The sequence below is a fragment of the Osmia bicornis genome, chromosome 5, assembly GCF_907164935.1.
Source record: "Osmia bicornis bicornis chromosome 5, iOsmBic2.1, whole genome shotgun sequence".
In the NCBI taxonomy this organism is placed as follows: Eukaryota; Metazoa; Arthropoda; class Insecta; order Hymenoptera; family Megachilidae; genus Osmia; species Osmia bicornis.
In genome coordinates this window covers 5668153-5689450 of record NC_060220.1, presented here as the reverse complement: position 1 = coordinate 5689450, position 21298 = coordinate 5668153, and the positions used below count along the sequence as shown (strand labels likewise).

Below are 21298 nucleotides of genomic sequence, written 5' to 3'. Positions count from 1 at the left end.
TGTTATTCCGTTTAACGCTTGTAAAAACGTTTAACGCTGGCGTCTTTACTGGCCTTGCGTTCACAGCTGAACCTCGAAAATTGCAAACAAACCTCCTATACAATTCCCTTTCAATCAATTTGCAACGTTACTACTTGAAGAAACTAAAAATCTAATACCTAAGAAAATTGATAATTGTCTACTCCGATTTACCTAATTACCTAAAAATTTTGCAAACTTCTACCGAGCACATCAACATTCGTGTCCCCCATGTTTTCCTACATATTATACAAGAAGTTTCTTTCAGAATTTGATCGAGCCTCATAATGCAGAAAATATATTCGCTGGAACTGCGGCAGAATCGTTGGAGAGCACAGAAATCGTTGCTTCAGGGTCCCGAGATACCAGAATCCTTTGCATAATGTTGGAACCGGAACGCGTTGCGTAAATTACGACGAAATTTTCCAACGTTGAGGCGCGTTCGATGGCGCGATACGGAACCTCGTTAACCGAAGCCTCGTTATCGTCATAAAGCGTAAATAATCGTACGCGAGCGAGGCTGCGCTTTTACGCATGCAACCGGTGTACCACGTCGACGACGAACGGTCAGGTCGGACGCAATTTTTAATCCACCCATGGACGAGCAATTGCGTAACGCACCGCGCCAACGGCGGCCACGCACGTACGAGACGCGTAGGTGCATATCCTCTCCGAGAAATGGATCTACGACCAGTGGTTCTTCGTCCTTTCCTCGCTAATTCATACACTACCGATGGAGTTTAATCAAAATTCAACCGCCATATACATAAATTAATCGATAAGTTAAATGGGTTCGCTAATGATTTCAAGAGTTCGGATAGACAATATATCTACCCGAGATAGGAGCTGATATAATCGAAGATAAGACAAATAAAAGATAAACTGACGACGTAAATATGTTATAACCATCATTTTTAAACTGGTTACTGATTAAATTAAATTAAGGGAAAAATTGATGTAATAATGGAAAGAAGTTTGGTGGATGGCGAAGAACCACTGATTCACGAGCAATATGCACGAAGCGCAACGATTTCGCGGAAACAGAAGGCAAGCAGCAACGGTAGCCAGCAACCGTGTTTCGCGGTCGTTTGGACTCGCTGCATGACGAATCTATTCTCATTTCGCTTTGCTTCACATAAGTTATACCCCTGCTAGCTAGGCTACTTTCGGATCGGTCGTTTCGCAATTATCCGAGGGCCACCGGTTCACGTGACTGTGAAATTTAACAAATTCTACTAGACCATCGATAAGTAGTTCTTCTTCAATGAAACTTAACGGATGTGTTTTAATTAATTACCAGCTCGAAGAGTCAAGCTCGACTTCGTTCAGATACTCCACGGTGGATCACTTGCAAGTTAATCAAACTTCAACACTATCTCACTTGTTTTTCAAGGTTCTTTTTGAATTACGTTGTTCGATCACGATACGTCAAGGCCAGTCATCGTAATCGAACGTCAAATTCTCGCGAAGAACGTGTTTGCCGTTACGGAGATCATTACCGAGCTGTTCGCCAACTCTCCTCGCAGTTATCCGTGCTGGCATGCAACGCTACTGATAATCGCTACTATTAGACGGCAAGAAACATTCTCGATAAGTGTTTTCCAGATAAAATCAGCCCACTCGTTACCAGCGTTTTCATTAGCAATCTTTGCTGCGTCTCAATCCAGCGCTTCGCTTCAGATTGTTTATCGATTATTATTAGATTGCATTTCTTGGTATATACGAAGATTTCAATCGTCCCTGAGGTGCTTTCATTATAAATCTTCGGATAAATTATGAAAAGTAAGTTTGTTAGCGATACTTTCTGATAATTTCAGTGTACAGTTGCGTGCAACTTCAACTTTTCTTAGTTCAGGAGAAAGGTAGAGGGCGGAGCCTCTCGGCGCTCGGCTCTGACTTCGGCATCGTTCGGCTCGCGTCGACATTTCAGGCTCCGCCCACTACGTTTCCCCGTTACTCGAAGGAAGTCTACGTTACACGCAAATGTACCTTTCGTTGAAGTCTCTATTAGACTTTCCACGCTATCGTATCTTACAAAGAACCTAAACAATTATGGATGATAAATCTCGAATATTACTAAAATGACATCGATAACTTGAAATAGCAAATCGAGTTAATTTATCGCCCGAAATATACCTAATTATCAGACACGATTGATCCAACGACAGTGGAAGGATCATTTTCTTCGTCTACCGTAAAGGTTGGTCGTACTGTGCCACGGTATCATTAGTTATCGCGGCTCGAACCGGAAAACAGAGAGGCAGAAAGTTCGGGAATCCATCCAAGCTAGCCACCGGGTAGCATCGGTAATTCGGATTAGGTCTGACCGCGTTGCTGACCGGCCGTTACTGAAGAGGGAAACGAGCGGACGCGAGGGGGTAGACGAAGGGTAAGACGTAAGAAGTCAAGACGCAAATAGAACTCCCAAGTTAGCCTAACGGGCTTGCCAGAGGCGGATCGAGAAAGAAGAGAAAGGGGAAGTTGGAGCAAGCACATGCTTACCAACCGTCTCCTCGTTGCTTTTGCCCGCGTACCTTTAATCCTCTTGACACCTTTTACACGTCTCTGTACGTTTCTAAACTCGTTATCTTTCTCAGATTTCTGATAAGAAGAACGGGATAAATTCGTGTATTTAACCAACATCATTCTAACGTTGAACGGTCTTAAATGAACTACCCTACCATTTATTTCTTTATTTTCTTATCTTCTTCTATTTTAATTTATTTATTTTTCCTCAAATTTCATTTCAAATTACCTTGATTTAACATACCATCTTTTTCAAGTGCAAAAATTGAAAGAATCTCCCACAGAATAGTTTTCTTAAGCCAAAGGCAACAATTCAATGATTCACAAAGTAACAATTCAACGATTCTAAAACCCTGTCCAATTTCCACGAAATCTAATTCCTACTCCTCAGATAAAAACTCTAAAACGAGAAGCACAAGTTGATTCGTCGAATCTCGTCGCGAATTCGGCTGGATTAAAGAAACAAACCAGGCGATCGCGATTCGTTAACCACGAGGGTAGGCTCGATGAAAAAGGAAAAGAAGGAAGAAGCACGCGGCGAAGGCGTCGTCGAACGTGCAAGCACTGCTTTCCTCTCGCGCTTTCCTTAATTCAATATTTGCTCTTCCGACGGAGAAGGAAGAGGGAAAGATGGCTCGAGAAAGCAGGGATCCGCGTCTTCTGTTATGGAGGATACGGCCGCTCGACGACAGCTTTATGAAATCAACGCAGCGAGAGCTTCGTCTGCCAGCTTTTTCTATCGACCCTCGACAACTCGAAGAAAGTCGAGTTCAACGAAACTCTGAGATATCATCTGAATTGCAAAAAATTAACTTGCCCCTTTTTCAGAACTCAACGCCACCGTATTATCAAATTTTCCAGGAGAAATCTTGGATAGATTTTCCCGGAATTCCTATCACCCTCGACGTTGCTATTTCAGTGGAAGTCGAGTCGAGTAGCAAGAGGTATTCGAATCGTAGCTGATCCTGAAACGTGATCTCATCATCGCGGGTGCACGCGTAAGGTCCGAGGAATTACTGTTGCACGTTCGTTTCGATGAAAAAGGAAAATGAAGGCACAGGGAAGAAGGAAACGGTGGAAGAAAAAAAAAAAAAAAGAACGAAAGAGGTTGAGTCACAGGCAAACATTTCAACTGGCATCGCGGGGGCGTTTGGCTAACCGCGATCTTTACATCTGCACTTTATATATTTTTATATCGCCACGACCAAGCACGTCGACCCGCTGACACAAAGATTTCTCTACCACGTGGTGGGTTACCCGCGAACAGGCGGGAAATAACGCGTGAAACTCGCCCTCTTAACGAGTTACTTGGTCGTGAAATTTATACAATTACTTCTTCGAGTGTTTGATGCTTTCTTATTTTATAAAATTTATTTAAAACGTTGGTTATCAATAGATAATATGTCAGACGACTTTTTGAAAATCCTTTAAGCATCCCCCATGAAATACAAGGGGATGCTATATCGAACGACCTCTTTCCATTCCCTCCATCGAGCAGAAACGAGTGCAAACAGAATGGCTAAAGTAAAAATGCATCTTAAAAACCATAACCACTAATCCCTGCTTTCGTATCGGTTAAACTTGGTACCGCTAATTCCCGTCCGAGGCATCGATCATATAATAAAAACGTCGCCCTGGACGCGTGAGGTTCGTTAAGCGTCACAGATTCCAGGGGATGTTTTCTCGAAACCATAAGTTCTCGCAGCCTCGTAGATCGGCGAATAAAGAAATCGTCGAATTGGGACTCTTCCATTTCTTTCGCGGCACCTGCCTTCCATAATTCCTTGCCAACACTCGCAGTCTCCTTCTTTCTTTCGTTTCCCTTCTATTAATCACCGGCCGATTCCTTTCTTTTTTCTTTTCCCTCGCCGGTAATTTCGCGTAATCACCGGTGCCCAGTAAAGCACGCTAACGAGAGGAGCTTGGTCTTGCTAGGCCGAAGGAAAGACCTCCTCGAGAATTATTGCTCCGCTCGGAACGGCTCGAACCACCAACCCTCTCGGTCCTTCCTTTCAACTACCAATAAACGCGTTTCGCTCGCGTGGGTGTGAAATTCCTCTGTCACTTCGTGCGACACATTTCACGCTAACGGCTACTCCGTCGCGTTGTTTTCCATGGGGAAAAAAGCCAGGATCGAGTGGAGGAAAAAGAAACGCGACGCAAACATATCGCGACAAAATGTGCCCGGGTGAAAGTACCCCTCGAGTAAATTGACCGAGTTAAATGCGTACGGTACTTGGTGCGAAATCTCTTCTTAATGGCTTTTGACGTCAGCTGATCTAAAGTGTTGCCCAGAAACAACCGAAAGTAGAACCATCCGAAGGGCGCAAGTTGCCCGGCCAAACCTGGATGCTTCCAAACGACGCGAATTACACAAGGGAGGGTAGCGTTTTATTTGGCGAATATAGAAGAGAAGTAGAAGTTCTATCACGCGAATTTTGCGTATGTACGAGCAGCATCGACAGACAGTGGGACAGACTGGCCGAATGTTCGACCCGCTTATCGTGAGTCATTCTAGAAAATGTGGAGTGCTGCCAGCCGACAAGAGGGCGGATGAGGTCGGTTGGCACTTCAACCCTCGTAGTAATACATCATTCGTGTCTGCTCTCTAGTTTTAATATCTATCTCGCGTTCAACCGGCACGGAACATCTCGCTTCCTCGTTCGACTTATATTTAGCCATCAGTCTGTCTATGGATGATCGTTAAAATATCTCTTTAAAAAAGTCTGTTAAATTTGAAACACCTCCGAAGGTAGGGTTAATAAGATAATACGAAGGTTCTTGCGGGTTCGCTTTCACGAATCTAGACGTAAAATATCGCGTCGAAAACATTGGCCTCGAGGTAAAATCAAACAACAACGACGAAGGTTCGACGGCGTATTTTTTACCAAAGTTACCATCAGGATAATGTCTTAACCGACCGTTGCCAGAGTCGTTTGCACATCGATCTGAAACGAGTTTAAGTAGCCAGTAAAGTCGTTTACACCTTCCACCAAAAAGCCGTTTGTCTGGAGGGCGTGCAACCGATTACAGGCCACCTCTTTCTATAGACACAACATTTACATACGAGAAATACCGATACCTTTTCTCTTTCATTTTTCTTCTTCCCTTCGATAAAACGAACCCAAGAAAGCCTTGGCTCGCGTTATGGGTTCGCTGAACGGCAGACGTGAACGTAAATCGACAGGTGAATATCCAGGCAGAACAAACATTCTACGCTGGTTCTTGACATTCTCTGACTCGGAATTGCTTATGGAATCAATGGAAAAACATTGTATCCGTTAACCTTGCTTTCATGTAAATGCACGTCCGATAAAAAGCCGACTGTATAGAGCTTTAATGTCACGAATTCGTTATGCAAAAGAGAGTTAAAATATTTGGATTCACAAACAATTAAGATCTTTTAGCGATCGCGAACCTGATTTACAAGATTCTAATGTTTGATCGTTCAGATTATCGCGTGCCCTACTAGTCGGGACTATTTCTACCGTGCCAGTCAACGCGTTAACGTCTCAACTATATCCTGGAACCAGTTTAAATTCGAGTGTGCCTGGGTCGACACGAGTTTGCACCTTCCACAGTAAGATCCAGCTAAATGACCGTCGTATAATCGCGCAATAGGCCACTAACGATACGTTCGAACGTGATCCTGATATCGAACGGTAACAAAATTCCTCCGCAGCCGAAAATGGTACCGTAAATTACGCTGGCCTTGATAACAACGAGCAACCCGTTGTGGCGAGCTACTTGGTTGCGGCCAATTGATTGTTTATCGCTGGTACCGCCTGAGAAAACGTCATCGAAAACAGGAAAACGATAAGGCGGTTGAATTTTTTACGATTCCTTTGACTTTAATTTCAAACCGAGTAGACTGTAATCACAGTGGATCGTATTTTAATTTATCTTCAAGGTGGAGAATTATGCAAATGCTTAAAAAGGAGGTTGGCCCTTTGGTGACATCGAGATGTTTACAATTGTCTGAGTGGGTAAGCAATATGTAGCTGGTTGACGGGAATCGTGCAAATCTAATCTACACGATGGGTGACGAAAAAGAGGCGGTGCTGGTCCGCGTTTAAAGGCAAAAAAGGGGCAGAAAGGTTCGCCGGAGCGCTTTGCATAGCGTTTGCCAACGTCTGGCCATGTCGGGAATGGCAGAGGGGAAGCGTTCTGCCTTTATACCGTCTAATACTTCGGACGGAAATATCCGTAATACAAGGACAGCCTCTAGCCGAGCCCTCGAGCGCGAAAATCTCGGGCTCGTGGCCCGTGCGATTATCGCAGGACGTCTAGAAACGTGGATTAATTTTCGACGGTGATACACTCTCAAGTGTAACAGAGGAACACGCGTTAATTTTGTCTAAAGTATCCAAAAGCATCGTTGTTTGAAAATAACTCTAAAGAATTCCATTATCCCTGATAAAATAAATTTTTGATTGGATCATTGAAATATTTATAGCTATAACGCTGAAAGTTTTGAGAATTCAAGGATACAATGAAATATTATGTACAAATTTGCAGCGTTACGAGTAAGCAAACAAGGTAGAAGAGAACAAGCTGAAACTGTAGGAGATATTTATAGAAACTCCTACATCAATGAAACTCTCCCTCTACTCGTTCCAACTCATCGTGTCACCTATCCGCACCCACGATGGGACTTTATTCAAATTTGACTAAAGGTATTGCGATCGAACGCTGCAATAATTAGAACCTTTCCAGGAAGTATCGTTTCATCGACGAATGAGCCATTATTGCTTTTCCCGATACAGTTATCGATGTAGTCGGAATTTTCGACGACCCATTCTGGCACATCGCGAAGATGACGCCGCGTGGGTGAAATGTCGAACGGTCGCAAACGATTTCATCGCGATCACTGGAATCTCCGTGACGTCCGTCGAAACTGTAAATGTTACGGCTGTTTATAGAGCCGGCTAAATCGTACGGCGTTGGTTGAAACGACGAATTAATTCTATTCGAGGAAGTGGAGCGTTTGCAAAAATTATATTGCAAATTCTATGTTCGAATAAACATTGAAGCAACAAAGAAAGCACGAGGGGAGAATGGAAGAGGGGCAAATGTGTCCGCCTTTTTGGATCTTCTCGAGAAGTCATCAATAACCGGACATATTCTACTTGGGACGTAACACATTTGGCAACAAGAATCGTTGAATACCTGTTTTATGCTATGAAGCGGGTGATATAGATTCGGCCAATGGTATTTAGAATGCTTGCCAACGTACGAGAGGAGAACACAAACTATATCCTCACGCGACCGCTCGCATGTTCTCAATATGCGTAATTATAGAACTTCATTGACGAGTTGGCTCGTTACGTTTTTAAACGTCCTACGGAAAAGGCTAAATGAACGTGTACCGATGACAAATGATGACTTCACCTTTTCAAGTGACTGAACGAATTAAAATAGACTCGTACAGTATCGGGCAAAGTAGGAGTCCATAGGGAGAATGGCGATGTTCCCTCCGCATAATACAATATCACGGTTGGACAAAGATTTTCATTCATTAATCAGAAACGTAATTAAGATAAAAAGGATCAGTTCAGCGATAAGAGTGTCAGGGAAAAATGTCACCCACCTGACGCAATTGTACTCTGTCTGATCACACAACACTAGAAACCGGGATTTTGACAAATTCAGTACGTTAAGCTGTCGCGGTTGGTAATTTTAGTAGCGAAACGAAACTTCTTCGCTGAGAACACCTATACGAAACAGCGTACAGTTTACATTCTCTGACTGATTAATAATACGCCGTCTATGCGTGAAATTGAATAAGCGAACGTGCATTAATCACCAGCTCGCGACCGAATTACGGGCTCCAAAACAATTTGCCGTTTTTCCTGGGTCCTCTAACGAAACTGAGGCTCGTAGGTGGTCGAACAGCTGAGCGAAGACGTTTAAATTGTTAAGCTTTGTTTACCGCTGTCTTTATCGTACGTATATACAACGCAATCACTGTGTATAAGAAACGTCGTTAACCCTTTAATTAGTGGGAAGAAGGTAATCGAACGAAACGACAGATCGGACAGGCTGCGAGCAAGCGATGAACGATGGAAATTTGTTGACTCTGGCTGGCTCGGTGTCCACGACTCTTGATCCGCTGATGAGTATGAAAAACAGCACGAGCAAACGGCCCGAATCGTGTCGAACGATCGGTAATAGCTCAACCAGGAAAACACTCCAATGCCAATGTTAAATGTCTGCTGTAGCGCGAGCACGAAATTAGCTCTCGGGCATCGCGAGATCCCGTGAGACGCGTCTAACTTCGCCGAATCTTGCCAACAACCTTTCCATTATCCGTTTCCTGTCGCAACATTGTGCACGGCCGCCGGGTGTCGATAGGATTGCACGATAAACGGGGACGCGTCATAAACGAACGAGGGGGCAAATTGAAATTGGCTGCTGCGCTCGCGAAGCTACACTGTTTCGGCGCCGACGTTTTACAGTTCGCGAAATACTTAGACGGATTTATCCGCAACCTTGGGCATAAATGGCGCGATTTATCCCGCTGGGAATACGCGTTAGATCCTGTTCAAACCGACTATGCGTCCCGGGTGGGCCGGACTTGGCAATGTCAAAGAAAATTGATTCAAGACTCGGAAAGAAAAAACAAATGAAGAATTTCGATCGAATGATCTTCGGAATCGCGCTGATCTCTCGATGAAAACTCGAAAGGAATTTTATTCCGAATTTATTACACGAAGCATATTCGGTTTTACGCCGCAAAGTAATCGCGCGATCAGCGCAGGGTTGAAGATTCTTTCGCACCGAATCGAAATTCCTAGAGAAGCCGTTTCGAATCAAGCAGAAAGCAACGAACCGCGAAACTGCACGAATCCAGCCGGATTTCATAGTCGTTCATTAATTCCCGTTGACAGGCACAAAGCTGTTTACCCGAACAAACGCACGAACTGGAGCGGACGGTTTTCCAAAATGGCGCCAGCAAAAAAGGAAGCGACGAGGATGGTATTTCGTTTGGGTACCATCCAGGTCACGTTCTGTCCGACGACGAGGGTGGAGAGGCAAAGCAGAAGGAGGAAGGAGAAGACAACAAGACCGCGAAGCGGACAGAAACGGTTGACAGAAGAAACAGAGTTAAAGAGGTTGGACTAGTCTGGTGTTGGGCTCATTAAGGGCTACAACGGTTGAAGAGGTTCGCTTCCTAGACCCGACGCCAACTCTGTGCCAGGTGTCATCATATCTTGTCCGATCATCGTTTTTCATCCGTTCCTCCCTTGTTTCAACCGCGTCCACTAATCCGTGTTATTAACCGTGAGTTACGCTATTTGATCCCCTACCTTCACCCGTGAATTACGATCATCCTAAGCCAGCCGGATTCATTGCCAGAATAATACCTTCTACGATGACGATGATAAAATACAAGAATTCCAAAAGGATCTCTAAGATACAGGGACACCTTTACGATTTAGAAACAGAAGAAATCTTAAAGGCACTCGAACGCATTAGAATCCCTTCGAAAAGTGAAACGAACACGGTTCATTGTACAGCGTCAACATCTGCAAACGCGCGACGTGCCGATGAATCAATGCTGGTTACAGCGATGCAACAACGCGAACGAAGCAACAGCCGGCCGTATAATCCGTACGATCTAATTTCGTGAACCACCCAACTCACTGACTCACTTGGCACATCTCGGCTGCATATTCTTTCCTGTTTGCTACGACCTCTTCTTTCCACGGAAGATACTCCGACCTCGTGTAATCGAAGGTCAAATCATTGGGTGATGTTCCTTTTAGCACACCCCTTTCAATTGACTTTAAAATCTCTAGGCAAACTTCTCACGCATAATAGAGTCACGTGGATAATCCATGTTGGTTCATGAAAAATTGCGACCATTTTCATCACCACCATCTTACTCTTCTAGACAACAACAACGAGATTTCAAATTCATCTAATCAATCACCTCAGTTCACCGTCGTGATTTATGTGAACAGTTCACTTGCAGTGTTTGTGAGTGCCACCATCTCATTTGCTTTCACAATTGCAACGAACCAATATCATCTCACGTCTTTTGTTCTCTCGCTCGCCATAATCAATGACAAAAATTTCCAGTAAATTTTGTTGGGTGTTTGGTTAGGTTATTTTTTGAAATTTTTGTAGTTCTTTGTAGAATGAAAAAAAATTTTCTAAGTTACAACTGATGAGAAGTTTGCGTGGTAATTTTTGAATCAATTGGAGGGCGGTGCTAAAAGAAACTCTTACCAAATCCGTTTCTATGTTCATCTTGTTAAAAGAGAAAACGAAAACATTCCGAAAATATCTGACCCAGGAAAAACTACGTTCTTCGTGTTTCAGCAAGAACAATGAAATGCTTGAAATACGAGCATCGATGTTTTTCTCGCAACACGTTGCTACGTCCTTCGCAGTCTGTTCGGAAACGTTTTTTTTTATTCTAAACTAGTAGCTCTTTCGTTTACATCATCCACTATTCGGCATCGTTTCGGCTGCACTTTTAAATCACTTTTACGAGCGACAGTAAGATCCGTTTCCAGGAGATTCGAAGCCTGGCTAGGCGATCAAACATCGCGGTCAAGGTACCAGAAAACAAAAACGACTTTCTGTTAGACCCGTTCGATGAAGATTCGATGAATATCTACTGGAAGGAGCGAGAGGCCAGAGGGCGAGAATTGACACCAGGTTCGGGTCAGTGGTATCGTAAATGAAACGGAGTCCTCGGAGACAAGGTTGATATACACCGGTGGCGATCCGTTTATTTTTATAGCAATGCCAGGGTGAACGCTCCACGGAATGTTTAGCTTCGCCACGCATCTCGCGTTCCGTATACACACGCTTTCGTGCCCACCTATCCGATTGCGTGTCCCAATATCCTCGAATTCCCTAAACGAAACGAAAATTTCAAGAAAGAAGATCTATGATGCTCGAGAGTAAACAAGTGGTTGGTTAGGTCAGATATTTCTCCCTATATTGTCAGTTTCCCCACAGGAAAGCCTATGCCCGACAGTGTACTTATAAGAGAACGCGAAAAACTTTGCGGAATCAACTTTTCCTCCGTCATAAGTTTCACGAACGATGACAACAGCTATCCAGCTAACGGAAGAGAGAGCGAAAGAAAGACGGTCGCTTCACTATATTTACGCGTACACGCGGAGCTGACTTTGCTGAGGTTGTCGGTCCATTAGCGATGTTTTGCGCGAGCAAAGTGCGTGCGAGCACAGCTGTTACCACGTAAACCATGCGCACCGCTGCCAAGAGCAACAGGAGAAGACTGTGCGCGCGACACAGCCAAAAGGTAGAGAGGGTTAAAGGAAAAAAAGGAAATAAATAAATAAAAAAAAAAGGGTAAGATGGCGAGATTATCTTCGATCTCGTTCGATAAAGGCGCGAGCCGAGCCACCACCTGTCTCCATCGTCAACGACTCTCTTTTCCTCGATCCTCTTTGCTGTTACGCGAGCGGATTGCTTGATCGAAGGCGGATCAATTTATGGGCGGATTGTTTCGAAACGATCGAACCATTTTTCTTAGCCAGCTTCGGCAGAAAAATTCATGTTTCTCTTTTCTTTTTCGTTCGAAGTGACACGGGTTGCTGAATTATGGATACGATCCATCGAAATAAAGAAGAGAATCGTTAATCGTTTTTGAAATATCGAATTTTATAATAAGCGTTAATGTACGAAACGGTTAGGTATGTAATTCCCGCAGAGAATCCCGTGCTTTCCGGAAACGGAAACATACGACATCGTATAGTGTCTCTTCCCGCGCCGTAAATAAGTCTAATCGCGTCGTCGAAAATAGAAAGCATCGCGTGTATCCGTCTTTCTTTTTTCACCCGCGCCATTAACGAGCAAAGTTACATCTTCAGTTCGTGCCGTTCGTTCTTACGGGAGCGCAAACAAAACAAAAAGCAAGAGAATTTCGTGCTTCCGCGGTTGTAATTGAAGGACCGATGAAATCCTAGAAAAGAGCGCAAGCTTTACGATTCGTTTCAACCGAGCGTGAGCGCGATGCATCACGATTCTATTTTTGTTAGAAATCTATTAATACGCTATGCATTTTCCTGTTTCACGATTATGCTTCCTTGACGCGAGATTTGGCTCTAAGAATACCTAGGCGCGACTCGTTTCCAACCGCAAAATTGATTCCATTTTATCTTCACTCTTGTTACAGAAACGATGATGCGGATTCTTTAAAAACAATAATAGATTATGAGCGAATTGTGGAAACAAAGTTGCGAGAAAATGAAGTCTGGAAAATGTTCACCTGTCATCACCATCGGGGGTACCACCAACCTATTCGAGACCAGAGTCCTATTAAAAGACGATACTCGGCAACCAGAGTTCTTTATTTTTTCCGTTTCGTTATCAAGTTGCTGTAACTAATTGCTCGTGGGAAGCAATTAAAATTAACTGAAACTACCCTTATGTACAAGGCACTGACCTGCTTGGTACCTTAACTTATGAGAGTCCATCAATTACGGCCGGTCTGGGACTTAAAGATTTACCGACAGATTAATTTTAATTATGACAGGTCCTAATTTTAATTAATTAAACCCCAAATTTTTAACGATGCACCGGGAATTTTCCGAGCTCCCCATAGCCAGTCCGCCTCTGCCATCAATAGATCCCAGACGAAAGTGTTACCCAGAGCAACGACGCAAGAGTAACCAGGATAAGCCATCGAAGGCAAAGATCTCGGCCAACACGGTCTCCAATAATAAACCGTAGTATCGGAGCACTGGCGCTAGGAGGAAAGAATAAAAGAACGGGTCGGCGACGGCCAGGGGAAGGAAAAGCGTGCAAAGCCAGAGGCAGGCGCGAGCGTTGCACGTAATCGCGACGACGTAACGCGTACACGAGGCGTTCGTAAGAGAGAATGTTGGTGGAAGATGCACGTATGTACGTAGAGAACGGCGTCCACGCACACCGTCGTTAAGGCAAAAGGAATTCGTAGGTGTGAGGGTGTCGCCGTTTGGAAAACGGCCAGACCAAGCGCAAAAGCAGCGGGAAGAAGTTGTGCCCACGCATTGCGCATACCGTCCCGATAAATAATCGAACTAGGCGTCTTTAGAGCCCCGAGCTGCCAAAAATTCTCCTCCAGATAATCCTGCGAAGGTCGTGCATCAGGACGCTTTGTCCGTGCTTGCGAGATCACGTGATTCGAACGAGCGATCAGCTGTACCTGAATGATCAGAACGCTTGACCTATTTTCTAGCTTTCGACCGTACCAAGAAATAACGAGGAGAATCTTGACCAGTCTGGTATGCTTTGACGTAACGTCGAGCTTCTTGAGATTTTCTTGAAAAATTCAAATCTAACGAGGAACATCAAAAAAATACGCGTTGAATCTTACGTCCTTTCAGTGTGACATAAAAAATTTGACAGGTATTTTTTTTTTTTAGAAATCCTCCACTTTGATGTAATAAAGGCAATCCTCGAATGCAATGCTATCAAATGATCTATGATATCTGTCGTAATTTATACATATATTTCAACTGAAACTGATTTAACAGATAGAAACACGTCACTGTTTGTTCGTTGTTACGTTGAATACTGACTTCTGACATTTTCATCGTCGTCTAAGAAAGCAATAACAAGAATAGAAACTATAGGAATAGAACAGAATAAAACAACATGTAAATGATGGATAAGAAATTTGCTCGGTTCAAATGGACTAACAGTTCTGAATATCAATTCTTTATCTTTAATTATAGTGAATCATGAAGAATGAAATATTGTAAGGATGAAAATATTGAATACTGCAGAATGTAACATACGCCGATTGTAACTGTTCGAGTTCTAAATCCACCGATTGGGTAAGTTGGAATTTTATAGGGTAACATAGCAGAAGCTTGGAAAGGTCGAAACCTCGGACAGCTATTGTCTGGATTAGCGGGATGTATCTCATCGGGGTAGTCAGTTTTAAATTTAGATTCTGTTTTCCATCGACAGCTGTTGGACTCGGAGTTTACGAGCCATTCGCGAACCTACGAATCACTTTTAATACCATACCCCTGCGACTAAGAATTCGTAAAGTCGTTTCGGAATCGAATTAGGTGAAACTGGATCGAATTTTTCTTCGAATAATGCAAGCTGAAATAGTTGCTTAGTCTTTGGGAAAGAAAGAAATTGAAGTAAAGGAAAAGAAGAAAAATTCCTGAGGCAAGGATCAGCGGTCAGCTGGGACAGAGGACGGTTTTAGATCGAAATTTATAGATGGACGATGTTCTTCGCGAAACGATCCCCGTGTCTCTTGATCGCTCTCGATCATCACCGCCCACTCGATCTTATAACGATCATGGCCTTGAAGAATATCACAAAGCAACGAGAGAAGAGAGGAGAAAAGAAGAAAAAAATGAAAAAGAAAATAAAGACCGAAATAATTCGTGACTTACGTAACGAGGAATAAAAGAGCACGGAAATATAGGCAGTGTAAGACCAGAACACGATATTTCACTGTCCTACGGTAAACTTTCCTCTTTGAAGAACGCACACGATCTCGTAAAACAAAAAAAAAAGAATAAGAAGTAGAAACTTCCGATTCGACGAGCATTAGGAACGATCGAAAACCCCGAACATCTGGCGATGACATTTTTCGACACCAAAATCTTACCCCGTCTCGCTTCGGTGTTTGTCAAAATTCCATAATATAGTGCTGCATTAAATTCAACATCTCCAATGATATAACGTTCGCGCCCCTTTTGAATCCAAAACACCTTCGTATTAATAAACGTTGATGCATCATGTAAGGAATCCGACGCGTAACCCTCTTTTTTTATAGCCATCGTAACTTCGGTTTCGTGTCTTTGTTCTTGCATTAAAACCGCGACCAATCTGAATACGATGACGTTAGGATATTGCTTTCCATGAATCACTCGACGTGGAAACATTAGGGGTGTGTAGGTATCCGGTTTGGGAATTTTTTGGTATCCGTACACAAATAGAAAATATTTTATTTCTATAACTATATTTGTTATAACTTGTAAATTATACGACAGTCAATTTAATAGGAAGAATTAATCCTTAATATCTTTCATAATTCATATTATAGCGTGAAGAGCAGCGACCCCTAACGCCAGGGATTGCTGATTAATGAACAAAGTAATTAAAAGGGGCGGACGTTCGTTAACGACGAGTATATCGAAGGACGAAGGAACAGATTCCTTGTAATCATCGACTCATTCCTACGTCCATACATCATCGTCTGCGTGCCGGTTCACAATGCTCGCTCTCTGTATTCGAAGAGTTTCGGTTGGAACCCCATTATCGACTCGACTTCGCAGACACAAGATATATATATAATTAGTCCCGTGAAAGCCTGCACAGAAATACTTGGGCGAACTGGGCTTCCTCTTGGACGGCGACCTACGTAGGTATTCGCAAACACGTTCGAGCTGCTCTTTTAGTAAACAAACGATTCTTGGTATGGTTCCGACCTTTTCGCGAAGAATTTCGCTGGAAATGGGGCCATTCGTTAGATCACACTACCTTTGATCGTGATCGATTTTAGTTAATTTAAGCTATGGAGGTCAGCTGTCCCTAACACTGTTCAGAATGAAACTTTGTCAAAGAACAGAAAAAAGATTCTAAACATCAGTGAAATTATATTAGTCGTTCAAAATAAACAATAAAAATAATAGATTGAGAAAATATTAAATGTTTAACCCCTGAATGGTATTAACCATGGTCCGCTGCCCAAGGGTTAATATCCTTAACAGTCCATATCATCGTGTGTCGCATTAAGCGTTGATATTTCTACTGAAAATTCAACTTCTACTAACTATAAGAAATGACTTGATAATACACACTATTCGCAACAAATTATCCAGTAACATCGACTACTGATAATAGACTACTGCACCCTATTGATGACAAACTAATCGTGGCTGACTATGCACTGATGCAAATCACTTGAAAATTTACTCAGCAGTGAGACTACCCAGAATAAATTACTTAGTAGCATACTAATTACTCTGTGTTTCTTAATCAATTATTTTCAATTCTTTCAAAATTCATCATTTTTTTTCTTTTTAAAGAAACTTCAAGTCGAAACGTTTTCGTATTCCGTATAACGAACAGTGGTGGATAACCTGAATCGTGCCGAGCAGTTCGCGAAAATATGTTTACAAGATTCGCATAGATCTAGCATACATCGCGTACACGGAATGGAACGTAGAGTCGGCCTCGTATTTATAAATTCTGTTTAAGAATTCTCGATGCAGACGGTACCGAGTCCGCGTAACGGAAACGTAAGACACGGCGCCGGGAGAGAGCAAATCTTCTTTTTCTTTTTTTTTTTTAATCGCAGCCATCTGGTCGAATCGTGCTTTGACGTTTTGAAAAACAAAAAGAGATACGGCAGCAAAACGACCGGCCAGGAAGAAGAGTAAAAGTAGGCCAATACCCGAAGTGATCGTTACCATCTTCGAATGTTTCGCTGTTTGCATAGGCGATCGATTGGCGGAGAAATTCAAATAAACCGACTCGCGCTAACATCTTGACATTAAACTTGATTCTGAGCGAATATCCTCCATCGAAAAATTCATCCATTTTCTTGAAAGCTCAAACATTCCTTATGTTTCCTTGTTACAGCATATTAAAATTGTCAAACTGTTTCACTTCAGATATTATTTTTCCGACATGGGAAGGGCAAAGGTAAAGGACGAAAGAAGGCACGAATCCAGGTGGATAAGGGGCGCCTCTATTCGCAGATAAGAGGGTGAATAACCGAGGATAAAAATACTGTCGGTGCGGAGCGCGAGAGGCGAGAAAGAAGCAGGAAGGAGCGACGAGGGTGAGGAAGAGGGGAAGGTAGTTGGACGTAGTTGCCATCTGATTGGAATGCGCTATGCGCATTCGCCTTGGTCTGCCCCAAGCTTCGTCCAAGTGTTCGGACACAGACGCGGAATAACTGACCGACAAATAAAATTACCTCTTTCTCTAATTAAACTTGACTTTTCGCCGGAAATTCCACCTTTCCTGCATTTTGTCAACATCCCTTCAACTTGGTCCGAAGACTAATTCGGTGTCGCTTCTGATTTACCGTGAGAGCACCGAGAAAGCTAGCCAAGAAAAATGATTTTAAGGCATTGAATTAAAAATCGAACAGTTTGACAAAAATTTTCAAAAATCGATCGATCTTTGAAACGTCTATCATCGATTAAACATCCCTACAATGATCTCCGTAATTCTGACAACCCACCCCTTATGGAAAGCGCACAGAAAAATCCATCATCATGCTAAAACACATTTACGTGCTCGTTTTAAAACAATCCTTTAGGAATCACACACTCGACATCAGAAACTGGGCTCCAGATACAGAGCCAACACGCATGTACACACCCAAGGATGGGGAGGTTAATTAAAAGTTAAAGGGTTCAGTTAGAGGATATACAAAAAAAGAAGAAAAACACTTTATTAACGGTTAGTGGTAATTAGAGAAGGGGGGTCAAGTGTCCCCATGTGCAGGCGAAGAAAGTCTCACACCCTTTGCGGCCAAGTGGGTGCCGTACCGTCACAGTGTTTACAGCGCTTCGCCCTCGGCTCAGGCATTCTGCGGTGACCTCGTGACCTCACCGATATTCCATCGTCGGTTCCTGCACTATACGCACGCACGTATGCAGCCACGCACGTGCACGCCACAGGGAGCTGCACGCGTGCAAACGATCACGACAGAGGGAGAGGAAAAAAGAAAAGAGAGACAAGAGCTGCACGCGCTCCTCTCAAACACGCCTCTCTTCTTCTTCTTCTTCTTCTCCTCCTTCTACTTCTTCTTCTTCTTCTTCTTCTTCGTCTTCTTCTTCGTCTTCTTCTTCTTCACTCGGTTGGAGTAGAAGCCACCGTTTCGTCGACAGACGCATCGGCCTCTCTCCAAAGTTTTGCTCGCGTCACTGGCCCGACATAACTCGTCCAATCGGTTGTCAAGCTACGACAGCCGAAACGATCTTGACACGCGGCCCAGCGGATTACACGCACTGCCCAGTTCGATCATTGGCGCTTATGGTCACGGATCAACGAGAATCGCGGATAACGTCCATCACCGAGAGACCCCTAACACCACCGGAAACCCACCAATCCGTCGCTGACATGTTCATCACCAGACGCGACGTACGATCCTTTGCCTCTATACACGCCGCGATAATCGCTGATCACCCACCAGATGACACAGCTACGATCCTGAAGAACACTGTTTCAAGGACATGTTCCCTGTGTGTTGAAGGAGGATAATGTTCACTAGTCCTAGCAGCAGGGTATCGATGATGATGACGAGGAACACTAATGGTTCATCGGATGATCCAACCTTGAAAGTCACTGTTCCAAAGGTACTTTCAGGTGGACAAGAGTCATATGGTCGTTTTTAAATCTTTTGAAATAATAGTCTCAGTGGATAAATGTTGATAATTAAGAATAATTACAAGGAACTCTAACGATCCACAGCTATTATCTTGAAAGACACCTCTTTCTAAGAGTACTTCTGAATTCACAAGGTCGTATGTATATTGATAAGAATCCTAGCGATTATACATCCACGTCATAGAATTCTAAAGGTATTAACGTAGCCTAAGAAAGTTCATTAAAGGAGTACACCCTCGTGGTCCACAATCGGTGAGCATTTATGTACAACGTCGAGATAGGCTTGGAACTGCTCGACGACTTCTGTCGAGGGAATGCAACTGTGCCTCGCTTCAGGAATGATACGTTCCTCCTATTCACTCTAATTTCGTTTAAGCTAGGCACAATGTTCTACTTCTTACTTAGATATGGTTCGCTTCAACGACTGTACTTGATCACACATCACTCCGAACAACAATGTTCACTAAAAACTTCACAACCATCTCGAAATTCCACTTCTCGACCTCCTGATAGTTCGACAATTCGATTCGTCACTTTGTAAAAATCTAGTTCATTCATCCCGTTCAACGACGACTTGAAGAAAATTAAGTCAGCCAAGAGTACCCGGAAGAATTTACTTCCTCGAAGTCACTGTCCCCGAAATATAAACAGAATTCACGCGAACGAGTTCGATGATTCAATGATCGGAAGTGGTTCGTTCACTCGGGTCGTTGTCGTGCAACCGTGATTTGGTCGATCGATTAAGCGCACGTTGTAGGCATCGTTTCCGGGCAAGTGGAGTAAGGTGGTCGATACGACGTTGTTTAGGATGCCGCGTCGCGACGCCGATAGCGTGATTACGTGGGATACGTGGAGGATCGTTCGAGGAGACTGCGGGTGTGTTCACATCGCGAGGTGGAGGGCGTCTAGGTCGCCGTAGCGCCTCGCAGCCATGTCACACACGCACTGACGGACGCTCGACGCCGGGACGCCGTCTTCGGCCGGACTCGGTCCACCCTCTCGGCAAGCGTCGGGACGCCTGGCTACGGGCCAATCTGCGACCACTCTAACTCGTTCGAGCACCGCGACGAGGCGCTACCGATAACGCGACTAATTCTCTACTTTTTCACTGACTCGGTGTCATTCGGATCAGCTGTTGCTAGTCGCGCACTTGTAATTCATTTTTCGAACGATCTGAAGGTCTTTGAAAAAAATATTTCAAAATGTAAAAATCATTGCAAAGCGAAACAATTAAACCATGAATACTTCAAAATGCATAAATCAACTATAACCATTGTTTTATAAATAACAATAAATCCATGCTAAACTCGTCACCTCCAGACACGCAGAACCTTCCTCAAACCCCGGTTTAACAGTCGTTAAAGTTCGCTCGTATAACGCCGGGGAAATTCGACGGCTAGGAAAGAAGAGCAAAGGGGAAGGCGGATCGTCGAGGTAGACGAGGAACAAGAGCAAGACGACTACGGGAGAAGAATGAGGTGGCCACGATAGCAACGCGAGTGGGCGTTCATCTCGGTTTATCTGTGCGCGTGATGATGTCACCAACGGTATAAAGTAGACTCTAAAAGCGAACAGATGGCCTTTATAGTTGACCATAGACAGTGGCGGTGATTGCTTACCTAAATCGCGAAAAACAGACACCGCTATTGGCCTCGATCGAACAACGAACGCGGATGAAACAGGAAAACTCTAAATTTCGACAAATTTCTTCCGCGAGGCCGTTTCGTAGATAAATAATGAGGCGATCGGAAATTCGATTGGCAACTTAATACTCGGTGAGCAAAGGAAAATATTATTTCGTGTCCCGTATGCAATGACGCGAATGGGATCGTTAAAAATAAGGGGAAGCGTATCCCGTAATCGAAACGCTTTTTCCAATCTCACTTGTTACGAGCGGCGAGGCAGTTTAAACGAAAAGGCAAGGGGAAAGCTGTTACTAGCGATGGGAAGAGAAGTTTTATCGCTCGGCTACGAAATAAACGAGCGAACGTAACCGTGGCGCGCACGGGGAGGAAAAAAGAGCAACGCGAGAAAGTAACGAAAGTACATTTTATTGAGTTCTGGGTGGCTGGTGACCATGCAAGAACGTACCTTACAAGTTCATAAATTTCGAAGTTTTCCTCGTGTCCGTGGCCGTTCTGGCTGGCAGTGTCGAAAACAATCCTTGTCTTGGATTTCACAACCACGCAGGAGGTTTCGTCTGTAACACGCAACGATTACACCTTATTTTTTTCTCAGTTACACGAACAAAATTTCTCATTATATCTATAAAATTTCATCCTTGAGATGGTACATCACCCTCCAGGGAATGAAAAAGAATGGTTAGACATTTTTAGAGGACGGTCATGTAAATTCGTGTGACGTAATGATAAAAAGGTCAGGGTTGTAAAAAGTATAAATTCAAGCGCAGACA

The 21298-nt window shown here is 43.6% G+C and overlaps 1 protein-coding gene across 1 annotated transcript in view; it reads right to left on the bottom strand.

Annotated features, from left to right (window-relative positions):
- LOC114877922 (myocardin-related transcription factor A) overlaps positions 1 to 19840 on the bottom strand; it is a 169577-nt gene extending 149737 nt beyond the window's left edge. Inside the window, exon 1 of the mRNA XM_029191091.2 lies at positions 18045 to 19840. Coding sequence (XP_029046924.2) covers positions 18045 to 18084 — 40 coding nt within the window. The 5' untranslated portion in view covers positions 18085 to 19840. The remainder of the gene's footprint in view (positions 1 to 18044) is intronic.
- Positions 19841 to 21298: the final 1458 nt, after the last annotated feature.